Consider the following 25,477-nt stretch of genomic DNA (forward strand, 5'->3'; position numbering starts at 1 on the left):
GCCCCAGCTAGATGCATATCCAACCTCCTCTTGAAGACCCCCAGGGTAGGGGAGAGCACCACCTCCCTTGGGAGCCCGTTCCAGACCTTGGGCACTCGAACTGTGAAGAAGTTCTTCCTAATGTCCAGTCTAAATCTGCTCTCTGCTAGCTTGTGGCCATTATTTCTTGTAACCCCCGGGGGCGCCTTGGTGAATAAAACCTCATCCATTCCCTTCTGTGCCCCCGTGATGAACTTATAGGCAGCCACAAGGTCGCCTCTCAACCTTCTCTTGCGGAGGCTGAAAAGGTCCAGGTTTTCTCGTCTCTCCTCGTAGGGCTTGGCCTGCAAGCCCTTAACCATACGAGTGGCCCTTCTCTGGACCCTCTCCAGGTTATCCGCATCCCTCTTGAAGTGCGGTGCCCAGAATTGCACGCAGTACTCCAACTGCGGTCTGACCAGCACCCGATAGAGGGGAAGTATCACCTCTTTGGATCTATGGATCTATTCGTTATGCATCACCTCTTTGGATCTATTCGTCATGCATGCGTGACGTCATGTTGTTGACGTCACGCATGCGTCATGTTGTTGTGTAGAGAGAATCCACTAAGCACGTCTGTGTACTTTGTTCTCATGCAGCCTAGCTACCTGGACATTACAATATCCCAGGATGCATTGCCCGTGTGATGCTTTCCCTGTCTTCTAACCACTCTGCCCCCAATAATGCAGATGGAGACAGTTCCCCACAGCTTCCCAGAGGTAACTGGTACAAGTGCTTAGGCAGCGTGGAAGATGACTCACAAACACGGTGGAGCACATGGAAGTACTGGGAAGAGTGTTGTTGAAAGAACACAACTAAAGCCTTTTCTGGGATCCATTAACCAGGTGCATGTTCAAGACAACTGTTTAGCCACATTCCTAGTATGGTGGGATGTAACCAGCCTGCTGGAATAGTGAGATCATCTTTTCTGTTTTACAATTTGGCTAATTTATACATGATTGCTGAATAAAATATTTCTGAATTCTCTGTGACTTCTTCAATATTACTGATCCACATTACAGAAGTATATAGATTAATCTCATTTTTTAAAAGTGAATCACTTTGATATTAACCAAGTAACTGCAATCAGTTGGCTAGGACTTGTGCCCACAGCTAGCCTCCGCTAAAACATCCTATTATTAGTTACCTCCCCATAGACCCACTTATCCACCTGTTTCATCTTGTCTTCTCGACTGCAAACTCTTTGGGGCACAGATTATCATTTACTATTTATTTTTACAGTGGCTGAGGATTCAAAGTGCTATTTGACTATAAATATTACATAGATGATTGAGTTGCCTTGTCTTCTGGTCAGCTAAAAAAATTAAGATTCAAGAACTGATTTTTAAACAAATCTACTTGTTCATCTGTGTGTGCACATGTCTGGGAGTACAAATCAGACCTGTATTTAGTACATATACTTGTATAAAGTCCCTGATTTTAGCAGGCACCTCAGTCCCTCCAAGTATATGTATATCAGCAGTAAATGAATGCACGAAAAATTAACATGCACATGTGTAAAAAATGTGCAGACCTCAGGTCTCAGTGTGCGGGGAGAAAAACCAAGCACCAAAAGTTTAAAAATACAAGTATAGGAGAGGAAAAAAGGTACTGTCAACTTGCCTTGTTTTTTCTTAAACTGGCTAATTTTTAAAAATCCCTTCAATTTTTGATAGATCATCATTTAAAGGGAATGCCCCAAGATATTTTTTGCTTAAAAACAAATGAGGGATTTTTTTGTTCTCTAGCTCATTATATGGGTAAAAGTTTTTTGTGTAACTTTATATGCACAAGCACAGTAAAACTAGCTACACACAAAGCATTGCCAAATGCTGCAAGCAAACAGTGAACATACAGAGGCTATTTTTGCTGTTAACTTCTTTCAGTTCTAGTAACTGTAGTTGTTAACTAACTTTGTGTGCGCAACAGTATGAAGCAGAAATGGGGTTTTACAAGTCAATGTTATCCCTTCTAATATGCAATCTTCTTTTATGCATATATTTTTCTATCTATCTTCAGTACTGACTGTAGTTAGAGCCTGCTAAGGGAAGCAACCAAATTGTCTGGGTGGAGATCAAGATCCCAAAAGAAACTTTCCAACTATAAATTAGACTGGTACCTGGAGTCTTAAGATCTTGAAGTTAGTACATAACAAGAACAAGTTAGTCCGTCTCAGATTCAGTACAACAAATTGTGTGCTACTGCTGAAACCTCTTTTTAAAAAAAAAAAAATCTAATTTACAATGACACTTCAGCTTTGTCACCAAGAAGTCACTTTAGTCATATTCAACAAAAGATGACAATGTTTCTAAACAGGATAATTAAATGTAGCACTCAATGTTAGTGAGAAAGTATGGAGAAAATGCTATCACAAAGAAAAATACTAGTGCTACAGTAACCTTAAAATGTCAGTATGCTTAAATGATAAATTTCTATTTACACCCAATGAGTGCTAATGATTTTTTGCTTTCAGAAGTGTTCTACATACTTTGTTGGATAACTTGCAGGGTGCATAAAAGTTCAAATGAACTTTCTGTGTCTTATTTGACACCTATTCTTTTCCCATTTAGGTGCATCTTGGCACAAAGCCTTCCTTCTGAAGCACTGGATAGTGGTGTTTGGGAGTAAGCATTGGTACTGCTCCCTTAGCAGCCTGTACAGATAAACTCCTCTTCTCTCCTTCTACCTATTCATAAAGCTGAAGCTATATGCCCTGTGTCTTCTACAATTGAGAGCCCTGCATGTGTCACTTCATCGTACATAATTAAGATGTTAACTACAGGCAAGTACAGCCTACTGGGATATTTTATGCATCACAGCCAAATGGCCTGCTGATGTACATGTTATTGGCTCCATTGACTTCAACAGAGTTCTGCCTATTTTTATCAACAGGGAATTTGGTTCTATATATATACACACACACACACACAGTACTCCACTAGAAGCAAACATAAATGTTGCCGTGTATCTCACATTGGATTTTTGTCTATGCTGAATACATTTGTTCAAAAGCTGTCCTACTGTTACTAACACTGATTCAGTTCCAGCAATTTTGGTAAAATGTGCAGCCCTAGTTACGGATGTGAAGTGATGAATGTTTAAACATTTAACTTTTCGCATATTGATAACTGGCAATACCTTACCAGTTTTTGTTTAGTGTGGGGTGGGGAGCAGTCTGGCAGGGAAGGGGAGGAAGGGAAGCAGCGTGATGCCCCTGAAGACAACACAGCAGGCAGGAAGGAGAGAAGCAAGGAAGGAGGGAGGAAGAAGCAAGGAGGGGAGGGGGACGGGGGAGTAGTACCTAGTATGGTGGGGAAGCAGGGGAACTGTGAGGGGCCTGTCCACAGCTCCAGCCCCTTCCCCACCATCCATCGAGGTGCATGTGCATCTGCTGCCGATAATGAGCCAGGCCAGGGCTCAGCAGACCCTGGTACAGCTGCCTGCAGCCTCCTAGCCATCTGCCACAGCCGGCCCAGGCTCAGGGCAGGCCCCTGCCGCCTGCCACACAGCCTAGGCTGCTCTCAGCAAGGAGGCCACAAGCACCTGCACCGGGATCCACAGAGCCCTGGCGCAGCTCATTGCCAGCAGGGGGTGCACGCATACCTTGGGGCAGACAGTGGGGAAGTGCCTGGGACTATGCTACCACAAGAAGGATCAGGCCCCTTGTGTCTTCCTCACCATCGTGTACCTGCTGCTGGCAACGAACCAGGCTGGGGTTCTGCAGACCCTGGTGCAGCCGCTTCTAGCCCCAGGCAGCCATGCGCCTGCAGCAGCAGGTAAGGGGCTTCCCAGCCCACTGCTGCCACTTGGAGAACAAATGAGAACAGGAAGAGGCAGGTCCCTGGTAGATGTACGTGATCAGTTAACCGTTTCACCAATAACATTAGGGGAGTTTAAATGGGTACTTAATTGGTATTTATATCCCTAGCCCTAGTGTAGATGGACAGGAAGCTGCTGTTAAGTTTCAGTACAGTGTTCGTCATATCTACTCATTAAGATAAGATTATTTAAAATGTTACCAGCATCTAGTGACCGGTCTACATTAGTACTCCTAATACTGCTAACACTGGGGTTTTAAACCCTTTTGGGAATAATTTTTTTTTTTAATCTAGTATTATTGGGCCAAAATAGTAACACCTAATTCAACGCTGAGACTGAGTAGTTGAGAATCTTAAGTGTGCCACTCTATAATTTATTACTTGAATCCATCAGTATATATGAAAACTTTTATTCCAAAATTAAATCAAGTAGCAAATCTAATTATATTAGTGAAGTCAATATAAATTCCAGTTTGAGTGTGTGTGTGCATGCGCACAGGCATGCACACACTATGCATCAATTAAACTTTCATTCCAGTTTAGGGGAGGGGCAATGGGTATATATTTAGGCATTAAAAATATTTGAAGAATTTGACCAGAATATTTTAAGAACATTGGTATGATCAGAAAGAAAGTGACTAAGGACCAATACGACACAAAACAATTGCCTGAAATTCAAAGAATAGGGAAGGTGTCTCTAGTTAATCTACCACAGGCTTCTAAAGAAAATAATTTTGTCATCTGCTAAAGCAACCAAATGCAAATGGAGAAACAGGCTAAGGCTGTGTGAAATTTCACCCAGTGTTTCGAGCTCGAAACAGTGAAATTGAAACGAAATAAAAGCCTTCAAAACAGCTTCACAACGAAACAAGGGAACTTGAAATGGCAGGCAGATTGGGGGCATGCACCCCCAGGAGGACTCTGGCACAGCCTCTGCAGCCCTCCCAGTGGTATGGGTGAGCCCCTGATCTGCTTGCAAGCCACATTTTATGATTCCCCGTTATACCCTATGGATGAAACGGTGAAACAGCATCAAAACAGCGAAACATTTTCAACAAAATGAAACGGAACACTGATGTTGAAATGAAACACAACTCGAAACAAAACACTGTTCCATCAAAACGGAAGTCGAAGCGGAACGATGCTGTTTCGCACAGCCCTAATAATAAGGAACTGCTGGTAACTGTTTGCCTCACCACCTCAACTATAAGCAGGTATTTTTTTCATTCCTCTATATTTAAACTTTCACTCTCATTGCTTTAAATCTACTGCAGTCACATTTAATTTTTCTCTGGCTTTCATAACTCTTATTTGGATCTGGTACCCTATTCTTCATGGTGGTGTGGTAATATGCACATCTTTGAAATGTTGTTTTACCATGTGTCGGGCACTGAAGCACAGAGTTCTTCTTCAAGTGCCTGTACATTCTACCTTCTTCACATGCACATTCTACCATGGGTATGCAAGTGCTTCAAGCACCCAAGCTGGAAGACATTTTTACCCTAGTAACTCATACAGCACACATGCAGCCTGGTTTGTGCCACAGGCAGAAAAGGTGGTATGGGCTTTCTTCTCTTCAGTTCCCCTCCACTGGGTTGGCTGGAAACAGAACTTCTGCAGTCTGTTCCAGACTGGGTGCATCTACATGAGACGTGTACAGGCAACCCCCGCTTAACGCTCTTAATTGGTTCTGGGAAAACCAAGCATTAAGCGCAACTGCGCTAAGCGAAACCCATTTCCCCATAGGCATTAATGTAAATAGAAATAATTGGTTATTGCCGCTTCTTGCCATAGCTTCTCACCATCGCTACCACCTTTCCCCACCCCTCTGCCTGCCTGCTGGCCGCTCCATCCCCACGTACCAGTCCACGCCCCACGCTCCTGGCAGCTCCAGTACCACGGGGCCCTGCGCTCTGCTTCTCGCCACCACTGCTTCTCCCCACCCCCCCATCCCCCAGCCGCTCTGGCACCATGTACCAGCCCAGGCCCCGTGCTCCTGCTATCCTGCCTGCATTCATGCCTGCCCCACCCCTCGCTGCTTCTTGCTTCCGCCGCTTCTCCCCGTCCACCCTGCCCGCCCGCTGCTCCAGAACCATGTGCCAGCCCGGGCCCCCCACCCAGTCACTGCTTCTTGCCACTGCTGCAGCTTCACTGAGCGCTATAACAAAACTGGCTCAGCACTAAGTGAAATCAGGTATGAATTTTAAATGAGCACTATAGCGAAATAGCACGAAGTGAAACTGCCTTAAGCGGGGGTTGCCTGTACCGTGGAGTTGCCTAATTAGCTCTGCAGTAAATTTTCAGCATCTACACATGCAGCCCTATTAGGTCACAGTAAACTAATAAATGTGGCCACAGTTTTCTACTTGTAAACACAAGTATTATCCTGCAGTGGCATTATTTAGTGTGCTGTAATGCATGTGTAGATGCTGTCAAGGCTGTGGAGGGCACAAGGGTGCCCCAGCCAGCTCCTTTGCAGCATGTTGAGCTGGGTTGGAACAATGCCAGGCTGGGTCCCTGGGCCCCCTGCCAGCTGGGGTGGCTCCAACCTAGCTCAACGTGTTGTGGTCCTGAGTGCATGTGTGAACACAGTCCCCAGGAGCAATAAACTCCAGCACAATGTGCCAGAGTTTACACACAAATTTCATGTGTGGATATGGCCACTATGCACCTGGCCTACAGAGGTTTATTGAAACCTGATTTTTTTTTCTACCTTATTTTTTCTTTCTGTTTCTAAGTTATTTAAAGTTTACTCTTTCTTAGTTTTCAAATTGTTATTTTGGTCTCCAGTATGTTTCAGCAAAGCCTGAGGCTTCGCTTGTCTGCACCACATAGCTTCTGTCTCCAAGGTGAGATTTCACTTTTTCCCTTGCTCTAATAAGGCCATACTCCCAACCATCATGATGGCTTCCCCCAGGTCTCCTGCTTTCACGATATACCCCTCCTGGATCAATGACTGCCATGGATGGGCATTGTATATGCTTCTGTTCCTCAGAGGAAGCTTAAACACCTGGCATGTATGTTATAGCAAACTGTTCACTTCCTGATTCTGGAAGGACTGTATAGCTAGTCTCTAGGGTTACCTCTGAGGTTAGTCTAGGGTGTCAGCCTCAGATCTCACAGTGCAGCATTTGGCTGGGTACAGGCAGGAGCTCAAATTCCCTCTTGAGTCTATTCTTGGCATTAGTGCCAGAGAAATCCTCCAATGAGCATAGGCCCAGAGATAAGTCAAGGGAAAATCCTCATTTAGGACGTTCATTGCAAAAATGTTTGTTGCCCTCTGCTTGCTTCTCTGTTTCTAAGATTTCACGGTCCCATGTGGAAGCTACCACAGCTCAGAAATGCTGTAGCACCAAGGTCTCAGCCCTGATACCTAGTTCTAGAGAATCGACCTTTTAGGTATCTGGAAAACAGGAAAAGAGGTGACCAAAAGATTTCTCACCTTCCCTTCAGCACTGTCCAACTCTGGCAGTCTTCTACCCCAGCTCCAAGGAATTTGGGCATAGCACTGGCTGGTCCACCTCAGTATCCTTTAACCACTCCAAACCATCTGCAGTTCTGACATCCCTTGTGAAGCTGCCTTATTTTACTACACTGAGTGACCTCACTGTCCAGCTTGATCTGCATTCCCTGCTGCTCTCCTTGGCTCTGCTGGCACTAATCTCAGATCCATCGATTCCAGCTCCAGTTTGGGTTACAGAATCATCTCCAATTCTGGGACTTTTCACGCTACCAATTGAGGTCTCATTGGCAGATGGTACAAAATCCAAGAATGACCACAGATCCTTTTCTCCCTACCCTGGCCATAGAATCCCCTCCAGAGAAAAGCACTGAACCTTCAGAGTCCTGCCTGATGCCTCCAGGTTTTCGGTCCAGTGGTTGCACCAGTCACAAGCCCCATATTCAAGAGGTGTTTCCAAGGTCAGATCCGACAGCCATCTGACACAGACATTTGTCTCAGAGACTGGAGGAACTTCCTGACCTTCACCACTGTCTTCCTCCTATTCCGATGAAGTAGCTGTCCATCCTTTGGCACCTCCAATACTCAACTTGAGGTTCTGAAAGCTCCTAATAAGATAGAGGTGCAGGCTTTGAAAAGTTCAAAGGAGGAGGCTGATGATGACACCTCACCTAGCCTTCTGGACATTTTACAACAGTCTACATATAACAAATCATCTAACCCCTCAATGAGGTAGTAATAGACCTGGCCAGGGAACTGTGGGACCACAACCATGTTTGTCCCAACTACAAAGAAAACTGGCAAATAATAGTCTCTGACAGGGTTGTGAATTTTTCTGCACATACCCTACTCTTCCTTAGCTTAACTGCATCTAACAAGAAGGTGAAACTACTTTATAACACCTTGAAAGTTAAGACGACAAAGTGATTGGATTTGCTGGGAAGGAAATGTTATTCATTTGCTGTTTTGCAGTTACAGGTACTACCTGCCAGGCACTATTGTCCCTGGGACTCCAGAATTTATTAGCCCCTGTTATCCTATGACAAGCACGGAAGGAGATCTACAGTAGTTACTTCCTAATGCCAAAGAGAACAGGAAGGTAGTGCTTTATCTTGGATTTAAGAAAGCTCAGTTTCTTCATCTACAAGCTCAAATTCAAGATGGGTACTATAGCCAGCATAATCTCTTCCCTGGATTATAAACCAAGATTGTATCTCCTTTACCTTGAGGTTGCCTATTTCCACATTGCCAAAATGCCTTAATACAAATATCTTTTATTCCACTACTAATAAAGAATCCCGCTCTTTGGATTCTTCATTGAAGGACAGCTCTACCTCACAGATGACAGAGAATCTACAACCATTCTAGACTTGATCCAGTCCCTGGGCCCCATGGAAAACACCCAGAAGTTGAACTGAGGTTTAAAAAGGTATAAGCAAGTGAGGTATAAGCTAAGGTTTTGGGGTCCTAATTTAACCAAATCCAACTTCCCTACTTCAGTGCTTGCTAGATCTCATCATACAGGTCAAAGTTAAGCTGATGATAAGAGCCAGGATTGCCTACCCATCTGATATGTATGGTCTCCTGAACCTTTCTGACAGTTGATGTCAGCCAAGACCTATTTACAACCCACCTCTTCTCCAGGAAAACACCCTGTTTGCAACTGTTCTCATATTGGGCACGTGCCGTAAGAATTCGGCTGGGACACAGATGGCCAGGCTTGCAGGTAAGCCCTGAAGGGCAATCAGAAGGTCAGCTAAGTGGGGGTACAGGTTAACAGGGTGTCAGATCAGGGTCTGGATCAGTGGAGTGGGAAACATGGGACCCACTTCAGGAGAGCTGACAGGGAGATCCAAGAGATGTAGTCCTGAGTGCAAGCCAAAGTCAGAAGCCAGGAGAACCAGAGAGCCAGGTGCTGAGTTGCAAGGAAGATCTGAGTGCAAGGTCAGGGAAAGCCAAAGCTGAGTCAGGAGCCAGGAGAATCAGACAGCCAGTACCGAGTTCCAGGGAAGATCTAGGATCAGGGCCAAGTCAGGAGCCAGGAGAACCAGAGAGCTGCGAATGCAAGGCTTGCCAAAGCAGATTGAGGCTGTTGCCAAGGCATGCCTGCAGCCTGAGGCTGCAGATGTGCTTGAAAGGGCTGAGTGGCACTCTCCGCAGCCAATTTAGTTACAGAGAATGGGACAGTTGCATTAGTCCAGGACCAAGGTCAGGTGTGGAAGCTCAAGAACTCAGCCTGACCTGGCCTGGCCTGACTGGAGACCTTGACACATCCTCTGCCACTTGGAAAAATCCAGCCAACATTTTCAGAAGGGGTTCTCTTTTTTTGTACCTCTCAACTGTCACCAACAAAACAAACAAGAACTGGTCCATCAATCTCCAGATACACCTCTTGGTACTGCATCTCCCAGGTCTTTAGTCAGACCTCAGCCATCACTTCTTTCTACATCATGAATGGGAGATCAGAGACTTTGTTCTGCATTTTCTTGGACAGAAGTCATCCAAAAATTTATTTTTGCACCTCAGATGACAACAAGAAGTCCTAGACCTCTGCTCCAGGAAAGGACCTAGCCCAGACTCACAGTCTGATTCCAGCCATCTGCAAAGCAGTTACCAGAAACCTCATACACTCCCTCACCAAACATTATACAATAGCAAAAGCCTCCAGAGTGGGCAGTGCATTTGGCAAAGCTGTCCTGTTACTGTTCATAGAGGACTGCAATACCTGCCTCCAGGACTGGTTTGGAGCCACCTGCAATGGACTGTGAGTATGGGTAGGTACTTGAAGGAAAAAGAGAAACATACTTGGCAGAAACTGGAGTTATTCAATACGAGTTGTCTGTATACATACTTAACATCCCACCATTCTTCCCCGCTTCCTCAGAGTCCCTGAAATGCTAGGATCTTTGAAAGGATACTGTAGAGAGGGTAGTGCACAGCACTTGTGCCACTGATGCAATGCATGTGGAGCAGGTATGGCACAGGAGCACGTACATGGATACTGCTAGGGTAAGCAAATACTCTAAGCTCAAGTGCTTGAGGTGTATGCAAACCCATAGTAAATAAGAATATGCGCAACATGTCTCAAAGAGCGTCAGTTGCTGGTAAGTAATTTTTCTTCTCACTGCACTCACATTTTGGATACCTAGATAGATTTGTTCCAACACATCCCAAACTGGATTTTTTTTTTCTTTTTCCAGACCTTCTTTATTTTCCCAAAGGCGAAATATCAGGAAGCTTTGGATGTGTAATGCAAGGGACTCTCCTGCAGTTCTGCAGCAAATGTCATTATCTCAAATGTCAGGCCAGACTAAACACTGGTGCACTTCAGGTGAGTTCTGTTAATACCACGTAAAATTGATTCTATTTTAGTATTTTGCTTGATTTCACAAATGTGAGATGGGAGTCTATGAGGTTGGAAGCATGGTTTGCTGCTTGAAAGAAGAAGGCTGAATGTCAGACAGTAAAACTTTTTCCGGCTCATTCACTGACTAACTAGGTCAGGGTTGACAGCCTACAGCCTGCAAGCCGGATCTGACCAACAGAGCTTTTGGATCCAGCCTGCAGAGCCATGGCTTTAGTGGCATTCAGGGGCAGGGTGCTGCAGCAGTGCACTCTGGGCTTCAGTGCAGGGGATGGGGGTAGGTCTGCTGAGAAGCAGCCGGGCCCATCTCAGACCCCATTCTGGATGATTCTGGCCTCCTGCCGGAAAACATTAGCAGTCCCTGAACTCTAGGCAGTTAGGGGCTAATCTCTGTCCTTCGGTTTGTCCTGTAAAATCGGAATGCCTCACAGGGGGTCACAAACCTGTGAGATCCTGTGAGCTATGGCACTAAAGAAGGGGGCATGCCATTATTCTACATATTAAAAGCCTTATTTTATTATAGATTTTAAACTCTAATGTTTAGGCCTGCAGTAAGCAGTGCTTCTTTGGAATGACTTCAGAGGGCTAGATTAAGGCAATATGGGACCCAAACTGCACCAGAAACCCGGTTGCATCCCCAGGTTGAAACAGTGGTGGCAACTGCCCCTACTCCCACTTACAGGAAATGTAAAAGACTGGCTCTCCTCCTCCTCTGGAGTGGCATCAGCCTTGCGAGGAGAAGGGGTATTTATCATCAGTTCCTTCCCTGTACCCTGGTAAGGCAAGGAAGTAACCCAGTGCACCCTTCTCTTCCTGCCACACCCAGGGGCCTATGCTGGGGTGGTACTGGGGAGCTTCCCAGAAGTCTTGCAGTTCATGCCGTGAGACACATAAGGAAGTTTGTGCGTCCCAGAACCATTGCTTCAAGCTTTCTGTTGATTCACACTAAACTAAGCGTATCCGGTTCTCTCTTTCCAATTATCAGGACAGCTTTGAGCTAGAATCTTCCATTTAAAGACGTAATTCTCATGTGCTCCCATGACTCCTAAGCGCACACCCACAGCGATTATACCCTAATCTGGCCCTCATTACCTTGCGTCTCCTGGCACATAAAAACAGTCAATATTGCAGCAGAAAGAGGACTTTCATTTAAAATCTTCAATCATGATAATAATGCAATCTAATAAAGAGAAGGGGAAAGTCTACTTGGACAATTTTATACCATGGGAAGTTTTGAAAAAACATAAAACTTGCAGCACTCTGGAGAAAAACTGCAACTTGATGACTCTGGGTTTGTGATCTCTGTATTAGCAACCATCTGTTGCTTTCATGGCTTATAGCAGCAAACATAAGAGGAGGCTCTCACTCAGAACCATCTGTTTTTAGAGGGGAAACCAAAAATAGACATCAGGCCAAGCTGCTGGAGGAATCCAACCTTCATCTACTGAAGGGTAACTATTACTGCTGTTCAAAGGGTATCAGAGAAGCACGCATACATACTAGAGCTGGCTTCTGAAGAGTGAAGTCCCTGCTATAGGTCTAAATTATAATCCATGTACATAGCAGTGCACGGTAATGACAGTCTACAAAGCCTCACTGAGTAGGAATCCCTGCAATTCACTTTTATCATTTCACAGCTTCTTTCAAAGTTAGCCTTGAAGGTTAACGAACAGTTATGCTGCTGCTAGTTTTCTTCCTTGAGAAGATTTCCATATTAAAAGGGTCGGGTGATATTTTAGAGCTGCTAAACAATAAATAAATGGCCTGTACTATCTTTAGTGCTCAACATAAGCATCAGAAAGCTAAAGCCATTATACACTGTCCCTAGAGAAAATCAGGGGCAATTGCAATGGCTTAGATGGAGTTACCCCAATCTAAGAGCCAAATTGCAGCTTTGCCACAAACCCTGAGTGAGTGGCAGTTTTCAGCTGCCTGCCCCAGAAGCAGCCCAGGAAATAGGCTATGATTCAACTGGTCACAAACTACTTTCTGGTTTCTCCCCCTTGCTCTGAGGGGAGGGGGAGGGGGAGGAGAAAGGGGGAAGTGGTCTGACTGCCCTGTACCAAGCACAAATTACTTCCCCTGATGTATCAACTCATCTAACCTAGTTTAACTGTGGCTGCAGTCACTCCCTAGCCATCTGCACAGAACAGGGAAGATCTGCCCCAGAATGCTGCTCTCCTGGCTCTGCAGCTCATACATATTGCAGATGCATGATGCAGGCCCCAACCTGGCCTAAATGGATGAAGAATCTGGCCTGATGACCGTGCAGATGGCTAGGGAGTGACTGCAGCCAAAGTCAAGCTAGGTTAAATGACCATATTCATCCTATGGTGGTGCCCAGATAATCCAGTCAAGAGCAAGGCCCCACTGCGCTGGATACGTAATCTTCAAAATTTGAAGTCTTCAACATTGTTTCTTACACATGCCAAACATGTACAGTTGACATATCATAGGAGGTAAGGAAAAAGGCATGCTACAAATCCCATCTAGGGATGTGTGCATCCCTGCAGACTTTGGGTGCAGAACAGGCGGTGTTATTCTGGTTGCCGAGGGCATGGTGGATTAATGTGAGCTTCACAATGGAAGGCCTGGTGGTGCTGATGTGTGTCCAGTATCTATTTTTGATTAACAGCAAAGGTACTGAGAGCACAGGCTAAGCGCTCACTCTTTTATCGTACTATAAAATGAAACAAGTAAATCCTAAACCACCTCCAAACTAGGAAGAGGAGGATTGTTGGGAGCAGGTATGAATTACACATTGAAAGAGCTGAGTGGAACAGTGATTTCTTTTATATTTTATGCCAGAGTGCTTAAGCGAGTGGGATCGCTTACATGTCTGAATAGCTTCTCTGTAAAAGAGACAAATATCCAGCTGGACGGAGGAGGCTGCAAAACTGCATTTCAAGGTATTTAGAGCAATAGAAGCAAACCAATCACATTCACATATCAACAAAGTGACTGCAGAAGTCTCCTTTAATGCAGTGTCACAGAGTGCATTTGTGTAAGGCAGCTGTGAATCAGGAATGCAGAAATCCTGGTGCCTTCTGCATCTGCTATTGGTGAGCTCTGCATGGCTCTCTGAGGAAAGAACTTGCATGGGCTGGAGGGAAGGGTTATGGTTTCTTTATTGCCCCTTATGCATCTTCAGTAGGTACATATATGTCTTCACATGTGTGCACCTACAGAAAGTGTGGAGAGAGGTCACATTTACTATTCCAGTCCCTGGGAAGAGCTGAGCAACTTGAAGAGCTGATCCTGCCAACCCCCAGGATAGCTCCCAGAATCATCCTTGTGTATCTGGATTGTGAACAGAGAGGCTATTATGGAGGGCATGAATTTAACCCATAAGGGCAAACCAGTCACCTCTGCAGTGGCTAGGCAGGTTGCCACTCCTGGTGAAACTGGTGTGGTTCCCTAATGTAGAGGTGGGGAATGCATACTGGGGGGACAGGGATGCCCACTCTGCATAGTACAGAACCCCACTTTTCTCACTGGGGATGAGAGAAGCCAGAGGATTTTCCTGTGTGGCTCTGCATGTGAGGAACTGCAGAAAGGGCCAGTAGATGCTACTTGGGCCACCAGGGCCTACTTTATAATTGCTCTGTTGTCAGAGGGTGAGGGAAGATTCCTCCACAAGACTCCCCTTCGCCTCCAAATAGCTGTCCAGCCTGACTAAGAACAGGTTGCACAATTTGGGTCTTAACCCGTGATGTATTCATATGGATTTTGCTACGGTGGCAGCTCCCCCAGTGATTCACCAAAACGCTGGTATGCTGAGGACAGAATGTGCAGAAATTTAGCTCTCAGTCTTTTTCTCCTGGGAGGCTGCATGCCCTACAGAGAAAGAAGCTCTTTGGAAAGACAGCTCCTTTAATTATACCATCACCATTTTAGTAGGGTATGGCAATCAAGCAATTTTTCCCAGAGGGAATGGGACAGGAAGTGCAACATCCATTCAATATGGGACAGATCCTCTATGTAGGAATCCTATACAAAGGAAGAATGACTCAGTGATGGGACAGGGTCTTTCCCCCCTGCCTCTCTCTTTCAACTGAAAAACAAAATGACAGGGTCTTTCCTCCCTGCCTCTCTCTTTCAACTGAAAAACAAAAACAAGTTCCTCTTTTCAGTGATATAGCATTAAGAAACACCTTTATAAAAGACAGGATTCTAAAGTTTTACCTAATCTCCTTGAGATCAGGCCTTGTGATGGTATTAGTGCCACTGGTCTTATATCACGGTAAAAAACTTTGTGGAATTAAAAGCAGCGGGTGGTAGTATCTGTGGTTCTTCTGCACAGGGTTGTATGTTGAGACCATGATTTATCAGAAGTGGTCAGTGTCCACCTATCTGCTCCCAATGAAGATACCAGTAAAACTTCAACAGAGAATTTTTAGCTTAAATGCCAAGTGTACTTGAAAACCCTTCCCACAGTCTCTATTTTGCACACTGTTCCATTTGTCACTATCCCAAATGCACACATACAGACTTTATATTAGAATACAACCTGTCACCTCTTACTTCTACCTCAACATTCACTCTAGACACTATATTGAAATATCAGTGAAAACCAAACCCAGAAGGGACCCAACAATGAGAACACTAATGATCTTTCAGAGTTCACTGTGCTATGCCCAATTTAAAGAGCAAGTGCTTGAGGCAGGCATCTGTATTTGTTTTATTCATTTATAAAGCACTGTGCTCATGTACAATGTTGACAAATGTCTCTGCTCTACAATATATAGTGTCACCTATTTTGTTAATATGCAAACCACCAAATGTTGGCTGTAGCCAGAAGAATTACTGATTGTGCTATAACAAAATGGATACTGCACAGAACAACATTAAAGGAAAACTATTATTTAGTAGCTATGCAAGTCAAATGACACAACCTTTTCACAACTGCTAAAAGTGTCAGTGTAGTATTCAAAGGCATTTTGCATTATGCAAGTAATTCAATTGCCAACCCAAATTAATAAGAAACAGACTTTCCTTTTTACTGAACTACTATTCTTTTTCATGTTTCAATAAGGTGTTTAATTTTTTTGTCAGAATGTAAGTTGGGCTTTGAGTTCGAACAAAATAAAATGTCTTGAAGATGTCTAAAAGGATCCATCATTGTAATGTTAATATTTACACTGTAATACACCATTGCCAATTCTTTTGACTGTTAGGAATCTCAAAGTTTGGGCAGTTTCCTTAAAGACTTGGATTCATAAGAATCGCATCTTAAAACAAAAAGTAAGTTTCTAGCCTTTGCAGAGACGGAGAAAAACTGGAATATCTGAACTCTAAAAACTTAGAAAACAAATGAACCCAAATGCATTTTTAATCTTAGGGTTTTAGTGCCTCGACTCATGATTTTGAATGCATGGGATTGACAACATTAATTGCCAAAGTAAAATTTTATAGCCATTTGGTTGATATGCTGTTGACATAGGATCTGTTGCAAAGCGCCTTAATATCAATGGAAAAGACTCCTGATGACTTTACAAGAGCTCTGGATCAGACCCGATTATGGACAGCAAGAAGCAAAGTAATGTAATCTAAGATGTTTAACTATGGAAAGAAGACCTGAGCTGACTAGACAGAACTCAGGTTCAAGATGAGGTTAGGCTGGAGTTCAGAGCTAGAGTCTGAGATTGAATCAGGGGATCATTAGAAAGATATCACGCGAATTGGAGGTCTTTTAAACTGCTGGTTAAGATGAAGTATAAAAAAATTGGCCACTTTTCATTTTGCAACTAAATAAGAATCAGTTAAAATCAGGAAGTTCAGTTACAAACCTGTGTGAAATTGTCAAGGTTCTGGTTTGGTCTCTATCAGAAAGACTGCACCATCTTCACTCACTTCAATAAGGTTGATATCATTGTCCCTTCCCTCCTCAATGTCCTTGTTGTGACAAGGTACTTAGCAAAATTCACAGATTTGTTAGCATCTGACAGGGCTGTGCCATAAGTACTTCTGGCTATAGACTTGGACTTGTGACCTCTGGGGTGTCAGTCATACACCTTAGCACCCACACCACCCCCAGCCCCATTGGTCCCTTTACCTGATATAGATGCAGACTGCCCTTTAATAAATACAAGCACAGATATATGAGCTATTTTAAAATGAAGTCAGGAAATAAAAGAATGTGGCAATATTGTACTGACAAATCAGTAATTGCTATTTGCATTCAGTATAATCTTTAATTTATGCAAGGTTTCTAAGAGTATTAAATAGCTGTCACTAAAAACTGGGAGAAATAATAATAAAGAATATAGTTTAACGAATATCTATCCCAACTTCAAGGACATCCAGCTACTATTAATCGAAGATAAGGGGAATTTTTACTTGACTGCACAGTGAGTGTGGAACAGTCTCAGCCCAGCAGCAGTCTCTCTAAAGCAGCAGGGTTTACAGAATTGTGCTCCAGACACCTTATTTGTACTCTCATTTAGGTACTGAAGGCCTCTCACATTGGGTTACTTTGCTGTGGTTCTTTACTTAGCTCTGCCATTGACTTACTCTAAATTTGGCCAATGCACTTGGGATTACATTTTCAAAAGCATTCAGTGTATTTAGGAGCCCAATTTAAGATAGCTATCATCGGATTTTCAGAGGCACTGAAAATGTAGGTCAGTGGCAACTGTCCACTCCTGGCACTCTCTGAAAATCAAGCTTTAAATGTCTCTAGATAGCACCCTTTAATAATGGACAGTTTTGATAATTTAGCTCTTAATGTCTTGGATCTTCACTTTCCCATCTCTAAACTTGGGATGATGATGCTCTTATAGCTCACAGAAACGTTAAGATCCAGCCTCCAGATCATCCAGTTCCTGACACCTGCTCTCACCTGTCTTTGGTTAAGCATTCTTCCCCATATCTCTGTTTGATTCAGCAGAAAATTCATAAACTTGTATTTATGCCATTAGTCCATTACCTTGCAAAAACTTTGAAACTTAGCTAACATATAGAAAATCTGGCATATTTTCTCTTTAAATACATCTCTACACATCTGATTTTTAATGGAAACCTCTGGCTCTGACGGGACAGCAGTCACCACCTGCACATGGCAGCCTCTCTTGAGAGGCTCTTTAGCAATTGACTCAGGGGGTAAAATACACCGGGCACAGTATGTTGCCCAACAGTGGACAAAGAGGGCCCCAGCAGCAGCTGGCAGCACAGAGTGGGAGATAAAGTTAATAGCAGAAACAGATCATTAAGTGCCATGACCCTCGTGCTTGTGAGCCTTTGTACTCTAGGATTGAAGTCAACCCTATGACTTGACTGTAGGTCCAGTTCAAAGTAAATGGGCTGTAAGGGAGGACAACCATTTTCAGCACAAACTCCTCGGCTACAGCGAAAAGATTTTCTGCACTACTGTGTCATTATTATGTTGAAAGAAGAAATGCTTGCTAAACTGGACCATCTCATAATGTTTAGACATGTTCCAGCAGAGATTATAGATATCACTAATATCTCCTGTTTTAGTATAGTAACAGCAACAATCAATTCTGCAAACTGTGTATACAGCTAGTCTAAATAGCCAGGTCTTTCTATCACAATTACCCTCATCCTCTCTCATAAACATCCTCAATATTTTAGTTCCGCTCTTTGTCTTTGAGCCCAGTGACTCAGATATTTAACTTAGTCACCTAGAAATCTTGATGACTTGAACAATGAAGAGTGCTTTCAACCTCAAGACTTCAGGTAAAGACAGGGAACAGGTGCCTTTGACTTTAGTGAAAATACTCACATTTGCAAGACTAAGGCCTTAGACTTGGTTGAAGCAGAGACTTTTACTATGTCTTTTCCTACAGGGTCTGGATCCTGGTTGAGGCTGCTGAGAATAGAAATCTCCATCCTTATCTGAATTGGGAAGAACAAAGAGCTGGATTCTGTAATGTGCTCAGCCCATGCATCTACTGATTTCAGTGGGAACTGAAGAGGAGCTCAGATTTTTGCAGCATTGGACTCCAACATTTCTGTTCACAGACTTTTAAAAGTGGAAATGAGTGGGGGACAGCCTCTGTTCTGGAGGCAGAAGCAGCCCTGCTATTTTACCAGAGGAAGTCAAAGATTAACTGTACGATGGAGGTATTAACATTAATCTCTTGGTGAAATCCAGCCCCTCAGAGTAACCTTGCCCCAAACACGCTGGACATATACGCACACTTTCATCCATGAACAGCACTGCAGCACATGTTCACCTGACTTGTACACTTCCTGAGAGGGAAAGGCAGCTAGAAAGGGACTGAAGAGAAAGATGAAGAAGGAAATCCAGGCAATTTAAAAGATTTCAGTTACAAATTCTGAGGGCCTGACAGAACTTGGATGATCAAAACCATTCTCCTCAGCCTCAATAAATGGCTGCAGAGAGCAGAGAAGCTGGAGTGGCTATGGACTCCACCTCTGCAAGGAATTAGCTGTGGAATGTCTTCTCTAGCATGGCATAGCCCCTGTAGAGGCATGGTTCCCACCCCTCAACCTCCACAGCTGCAGAACTAAACAGGCTCCAAGAGCTTCCACTTTCCAGCAGCTGTACTGGCTATTTTCTGCAAGACCCTAAATGTTTTCAGTGAAAAGGGAGCCTGACTGACATGTGTGTGAGCAGATATGCACATGCACACACACACACATAAAGGTATCTGTACAGAAAGAGATGTGTGTGTATGTAATCCTTTTGGTGCTGTATAGTCAAAGCGGGGACAAATATAACTTTATCCTTTAAAATAAAAATGCCATATTTACTCTGAACCCATTTTTTATTCAGGCTAGATCCAAGGGTTTATGCCAGGGGTGGCCAGTTACTCCCCCTGGGAGCCACATCTGATCCTCCACCGAAGCTGGGAGGGGGGTGCTAAGTGACCCAGAATGGAGGTGACCACCCACTCCCCTGCACCGCCAAACACTTTCATCCGGCCCACAGTACCCACCAATAAACTGTGCCGCACAAAGCCCTTCTGCCCACGAGGGTGGGAGCAATGCACCCACATGCACACACAGCTCCAAACATACCCTATTGCCTCGCTCCCACCCTCGTGGGCAGAAGGACCCAGCCAGCATGCAGCTTCTACACCAGGCTGCTGCTGCTCCTGCAGCAGCAGGCCCCAGGGACCAGCTCTGTTTCCCCAGTCTCCTGCTGGCTCCCGGCAACAGGTAGGAAACTGGCAGGGGTGGGGCTGCAGCTGGGTGGGAGCATGGAGTGTGGGGCTGGTGGCAGCGCAGAGCCCACATCCAGGGGCTCCCCTGGACATGGGTTCTGCGCTGCTGCCACCAGCCCCATGCAGCACAGAGCTCAGGTGGGCAGCATGTGGGTTCGAGGGAGAGTAGGGAGGGGGGTTGAGCCCTTCTTCTCATGGTACACAGCCTGGGCAAACGCTGGCAGCAGCAGCAGGCAGTGACACTCAGGGTGCAGATGTCCAGTGCATGGGGCTTATCTCCAGTGCCCAGTGACTTCAGCAGCTGCATGTGAGTGGCACAGAGCGCCAGCAATATATATGGTCTGGCAGATGCTGCACTCCTCACTGTGATGTGCAGCACTGGCTGGAGCCGTGCCCTGCTGGGCACCTGCGCCCCGAGCACTCCTCCCTGCTGCTACACCATGGGGGAAGTGTGGGGGCGATCCCCACACTCCCTCACACCCCACAAATGCCACACACCCTGCCCCACAACCCCCTCACATATATACAAACCCTAACATATCCTTTTCCCCCTCCACACACAGCCACATTCTTTCACAACCCCCCACACCCTACCATACACACACACACACACACACCCACCACTCTCACTACATATCCACAACCCCCCACAAAATACAAGACTAAGAATTTATTTTTGAGTTATTATGCAATTGCCTCTATATACACTATGCAAACAAATCACAACAAAAATGTTTTTTGTAATAAGATTAACATATGTTACAGATTCATAGATTGTAAGGCCAGAAGGGACCTCAGAAGATCATCGGGTCCAGCCCCCTGCACCAAGCAGGAAATGGGGTATAGTAAATGTTTGACTTATAGTGTATGATTTAGATTTTTTCTGGTTCTAAGATGGCAACCCCCACCCTCCCAAAAGAAGTATTTCTGGGGGGCAAGGGGAGGGACATCTGGTGGCAAAGGTCAGGGGTTAGCGGCGGGACTTCTGGTCCCATGTTGGCGACAAGGGGGAGGGGCAACTGTCAATGGGTGCAGCCCTGGACAGCTCACCAAAACTTGTTAAGCAGCCCTTCAGCCAAAATAATTGCCTGCCCCTGCCATAAGACATATCTATACAGCTTTAAACACTTATTTTCTTCCTTTGGTATATTATCTTCGAAGCTTTAAAATAACATTTCCGTCTTCTGCTAGTTCCGGGAAGAAGGGTTCATCTGCTAACTGCTTCTGATGAGTCAACAAAGAGAACTAAGACGCTGGACTTGGGCCTGTGGGAGGGGCACGTGGCACAAGAATTCTTTGCAAGGTTCCCGTCATGGAGTTCCTTCTTAGCCATTCTGCTGTGGAAAGAGTTTGCAACCTTCCTCCTACCCAAAAGTAGACTCGAGTAGCATTTCTCAACCTGTGGGTTACCACCCAAAAGTGGGTCACAAGAATATATGAAAGGGGTGCAAACCAACTTTACAACTGGATTCTCCTTTAAAGGAGAAAAACATGGAAAACTGTGGGTTTCCCCTTGCAGGCTGGCAGAGTTCCAGCCTGCAAGGGGCTATTTGTGGCTGGGGGAGCAGGAAGAAGGTGATCAGGAAGGGGGTGCCATTTGTATGCGCACACATGCACGTGGCAGCCAGGCAGCATGGAAAGCAGCTCCCTGCAGGTAAGTCTAAAGGGCAGGGGAGGCATAGACAATGTGTTGGGAGGGCAGCAGGGCACAGGCAACATGTTGGGGGATATGGAGGGGCAGGTGTCCCCCCATATTTCTGCTCCCACAGTGGACACAGGGCTTCACCCTGGCCAGATTGGCACGGGCAGCAGCTGCCTCCATGACCCAGCAGGCAGGACCCAGCACAGGAGGGCAGAGCAGGGCAGCAAGATTCATTGCTGCCTGCACCCGCTGTGCCACCAGCAGTGTGAGAAGTAATGGACCGGGGGAGGGGGGGAGGTGGCAGTGGTGGCTAGGCCACAGCGGCAGGGTAGAGCCCGGTACCCGAGTGGCTAGCAGCAGGAGGAGGTGAGAGCAGTGTGGCGCACCCCCCAATCCGTTACTCCTCATGCTGCTGGTGGCACAGTTGGCAGGGGGGGTCCCAGTAGTGGCGGCACAGCAACAAGCCTCACTGCCTGAAGCAGGAGGCAGCGGGTTGGGAGTGAGGGGCACTGGGAGGGCTAGGGGGCTGCTTTCTACTTAAAGTATTTACTGGGTTGGGACTGGCCATGGATGTTTACAAATGGATCCTGGTACAAAAAAGGTTGAGAAACACTGGACTAGATGACCCATTCAGACACCTACAGGAATCCGCAGCTCTGGTCACCAGTACCTTATGGGTCTACAGCAGCACCTTTGGTGCCTGGCACCCAGATATTTCCCCACCTATGGCTGCCCTTGGCAAGTCTTTCCCCTCTTTTTTAAAGAGAACCTCCACAACCCAAGGTGCTCTGTAGGAAAGACAGCACACCTCTAGGATCTTTTACTTTTCCTCTGAATCTCCGTAGTGGCAGGAGAGGGGGACCTGCCTTTCTCTCTGCAGCCCACTTATTTTTTGGGCTTACCATGGACCTGATGTGCAGAGCCCATGGAAGCAGAGAAAAGGAGATAGGAAAGACCAAGAGAAAAGGCAGCTGAGCTCTCCTTTCAAGCGGAGAAAGAGGGCAGGATCTGTATATGGATCTGGGGTGGGAAAGGAAACAGTTTCCCCCTTATTACCCATTCCTATATATTTAAAAATTTAGGGTCACTGAATTTGGCCTGAACTCACACTGCACAAGGGCAAACTGCTCTTGTGAGAAACTTGGGTTCCACATAAACTATCCCATCCCTTCACAAGTTTTATGTTTAAGATTTCTAGGTCTCAAAAAATTAACATCGTTTCCCTAACTTACTGCAGTAAAGTCTGAACAAAGAACTTAACGCCGAACAACTTTGCCTCATATAACAGAAGCCCCTCTATTTGCCTATCGGCTATAGATCAACTGGTGCACCCATTCACTCACTATACAGTATGACACAGGACGCTCAGTTTCTATATTTGTATGCTCCTAATACACAGACAGGATAGGATACCACAAGACGAACTTGGTGATAAGGCTGTACGCAGTTAAGCACACATACTCTGCCATTAATAGCAACAAGCTAAGACTGAGCACTTGAAGATGTCACATAAAGCTAAGACATGTACAAAACCAGTAGTCCTAGGTTGCCTTTAGAGACTTTGGATTGTTAATAAACAATGTTTTCTTAAATGCAATTTTCTTGAATGTTTGGGATTTTTATAATATAATATAACATATTACAGTTTTGATGTTACAGGAGAGGCTTAATTACAGTTTGATTACAGGGCAGTTTGGTACAGTTCACTTTTAGTTAATTTGAGACAGAGGTAGCAGCAAATGACTATAGGTTATTAGCACAATACTAGCCTGTGACATCATAATAATGCAACATCACTTTCTGGTAAAAGTCACATCCTTCAGATATGACTTAATGACCTGAATGTAGTTCAAATACTAAGAATCTGCTCCTTCTGCTAGTATGAGGTTTCCTATTGATTTCAGGCCCAATAAAGGTATAATATGTACAAGTGAGATCATATAATTTACTTTAAGACTTGATGTGTCTTAAGCAAAGTAATAGCATAGTTCAAACACTAATTGTTATGATAAATACAAGAATCAACATGTACAGGAATAATCGCTAGGCTATGCAGATCAGACTGTATTATCTTAATGGTTGCTATAGGAAAAAAAAAAACACCATTGTGAAATAGGCTGGAAGGCCATGTATTTGGAATAAAAATGCATAAACATGTTCCAAGAAAAGAAAACACCTTCCCACGTTCTTGTGAGGATACCAGACATGTTTTCAATGAATACGGCCCAATCCTGTAGTATGCTGAATGACTCCTCGTGAAACTCTTAGCACTTGGCAGGGACTGGCACCTTGGGAATTATTTTGTTTTAGACAAGCCACCTCAAACAACACCATGCTCTCTCATGTCTGAGATGGTTTCCCTATTTACTGCAAAACTGTAGATAGGTGGTATTTAATGTAAGCTTATTCAATCCCTATTATTGCAAGTTATTCAAGCTTTTTTGCCACCTTAACAAAAGAATCTGCAAATACCAGTACAACAATGCTAATGATTTCACTTAAATAAAGCACATTTCAAGTAAGGGGGTAAAACGTATGTGCACAAAACACCTTTCACAACAGAAGTCGTATTTGTAGAATTGCCTATCCCAAAGTATTCAGTTGATGTTTTGTCGGGTACCAAACAGGCAGGATTACAAATGTGATGGCTGAGATAGAGACTACTGCATTTTTCATGTTCTTTTTTTTTTTTTTTCCTTAATTGGAAAACTCCTTACTTAAGTTGTGTTAATTCAGGATGATCAGGAGGACTGCAATAATTTAGGGGTCTGTCTAACTTGGTGTGCCGGAAACGGGAGGTAAGCACAAATCTTGCCCTGACTTCATAAAGCTTGTCTGAATATTAATCAAAATAGCATTTCAGATCTAGGCAAACTACATAAGTCTTTTCTTTGCCAGGGCTTGAACTCAGCGTGAGGATTTCAGGAATTAAAGTGACGTGTTGCGATGGTGTAATAAACAGTATCAGACAAAATGCCTTCCCATAATATTAGATGATGCCATTGCCCACCAATCAGAAACCTATAGTCATGTACTTCAATCACCAATGAGGTACAAGGCAAGAACACTCAAGCGGACCTGGCCATTTAGCACTAAAAATAAAGTGGATCACAGCCAATTGTTTTCACTTTGGAATAAGAGTTTATGCGATTCTTTTCGGTTTTTTTCCACCTGGCATCTTATTGTTCAGCCTTTGCAGAGGCAGAGAGGCAAGTGATTATCGCCAATATGTAGCGAGACAGTCCAACATAACCCAACATCTCTGAATAATTCAGCGCGTGCACACGACCGTGAAAATAGCTACGCTCTGGAAAACACTTTAGACTGGAATCATAAAAAAAAAAAAAAGGTGGGGGGGAGACTCCAGTAATGTGAAGCCGCTAGATTGCTGTTTTCACTGGATCAGAAAGTACTCACCTGTCCTGCAGTGTCGTACAGACCCAGCAAATACTGCTTACCCCCAACTGTAACACTGACTGGGGTGGGGGGAAAAAGGAAAACAGAAAATTAGGCATGGAGGGGTCTTTTAATTTTCTTAACTCGTTCTATCATTCTACGAAAAACATGGCTTGCAAGGCAGGCGAGGGGCAATCCCTGCCAAGTTGAACCGGGGAGGCAGACGAGTGGTTTCAATTATCCAACCAGACTCAACAAAACATTGAGGGGAGCCCGAGAGAGAGAACAAGAAATGAGACGTCTGAAACAGCCAGCACAAAAGCACCTCCGCAACGTGCGGCTCCCTGCCCTCGGAGAGCCACAAAGGCCGGCTGGAGTAGCCACGGCAGGAGGCGGCCAGCTCCCCCCCAACCTGGGGCAGCCGGGTCCAAGCGCTTGACCTGCACTCCCCCCCCACCCTTGTACTGGGGCTTTGGCCCCCTCTCTTGGCATCCCCAGCCGCCACTCGGTTGTGGACTGGTGTGGGGGCAGCCGCGCTAGGCCGGCGGGGGGAAGGTCAAGGGAGGAGGAGGAGGCGGCAGGCTGGGGGCACACAGCAAAGTTTGGGCAAAGTTGTGGCGGCGGGGG

The 25,477-nt window shown here is 45.0% G+C and overlaps 1 protein-coding gene across 1 annotated transcript in view; it reads right to left on the bottom strand.

The window, feature by feature from the left end:
* RHOQ (ras homolog family member Q) overlaps positions 1-25,477 on the bottom strand; it is a 39,106-nt gene that overhangs the window by 12,425 nt on the left and 1,204 nt on the right. Inside the window, exons 2-3 of the mRNA XM_006014754.3 lie at positions 25,176-25,386; positions 24,872-24,930 (exon numbers count right to left, since the gene is read on the bottom strand). Coding sequence (XP_006014816.3) covers positions 24,872-24,930; positions 25,176-25,386 — 270 coding nt within the window. The remainder of the gene's footprint in view (positions 1-24,871; positions 24,931-25,175; positions 25,387-25,477) is intronic.

The sequence above is a fragment of the Alligator sinensis genome, unplaced genomic scaffold, assembly GCF_000455745.1.
Source record: "Alligator sinensis unplaced genomic scaffold, ASM45574v1 scaffold131_1, whole genome shotgun sequence".
NCBI lineage: Eukaryota > Metazoa > Chordata > Crocodylia > Alligatoridae > Alligator > Alligator sinensis.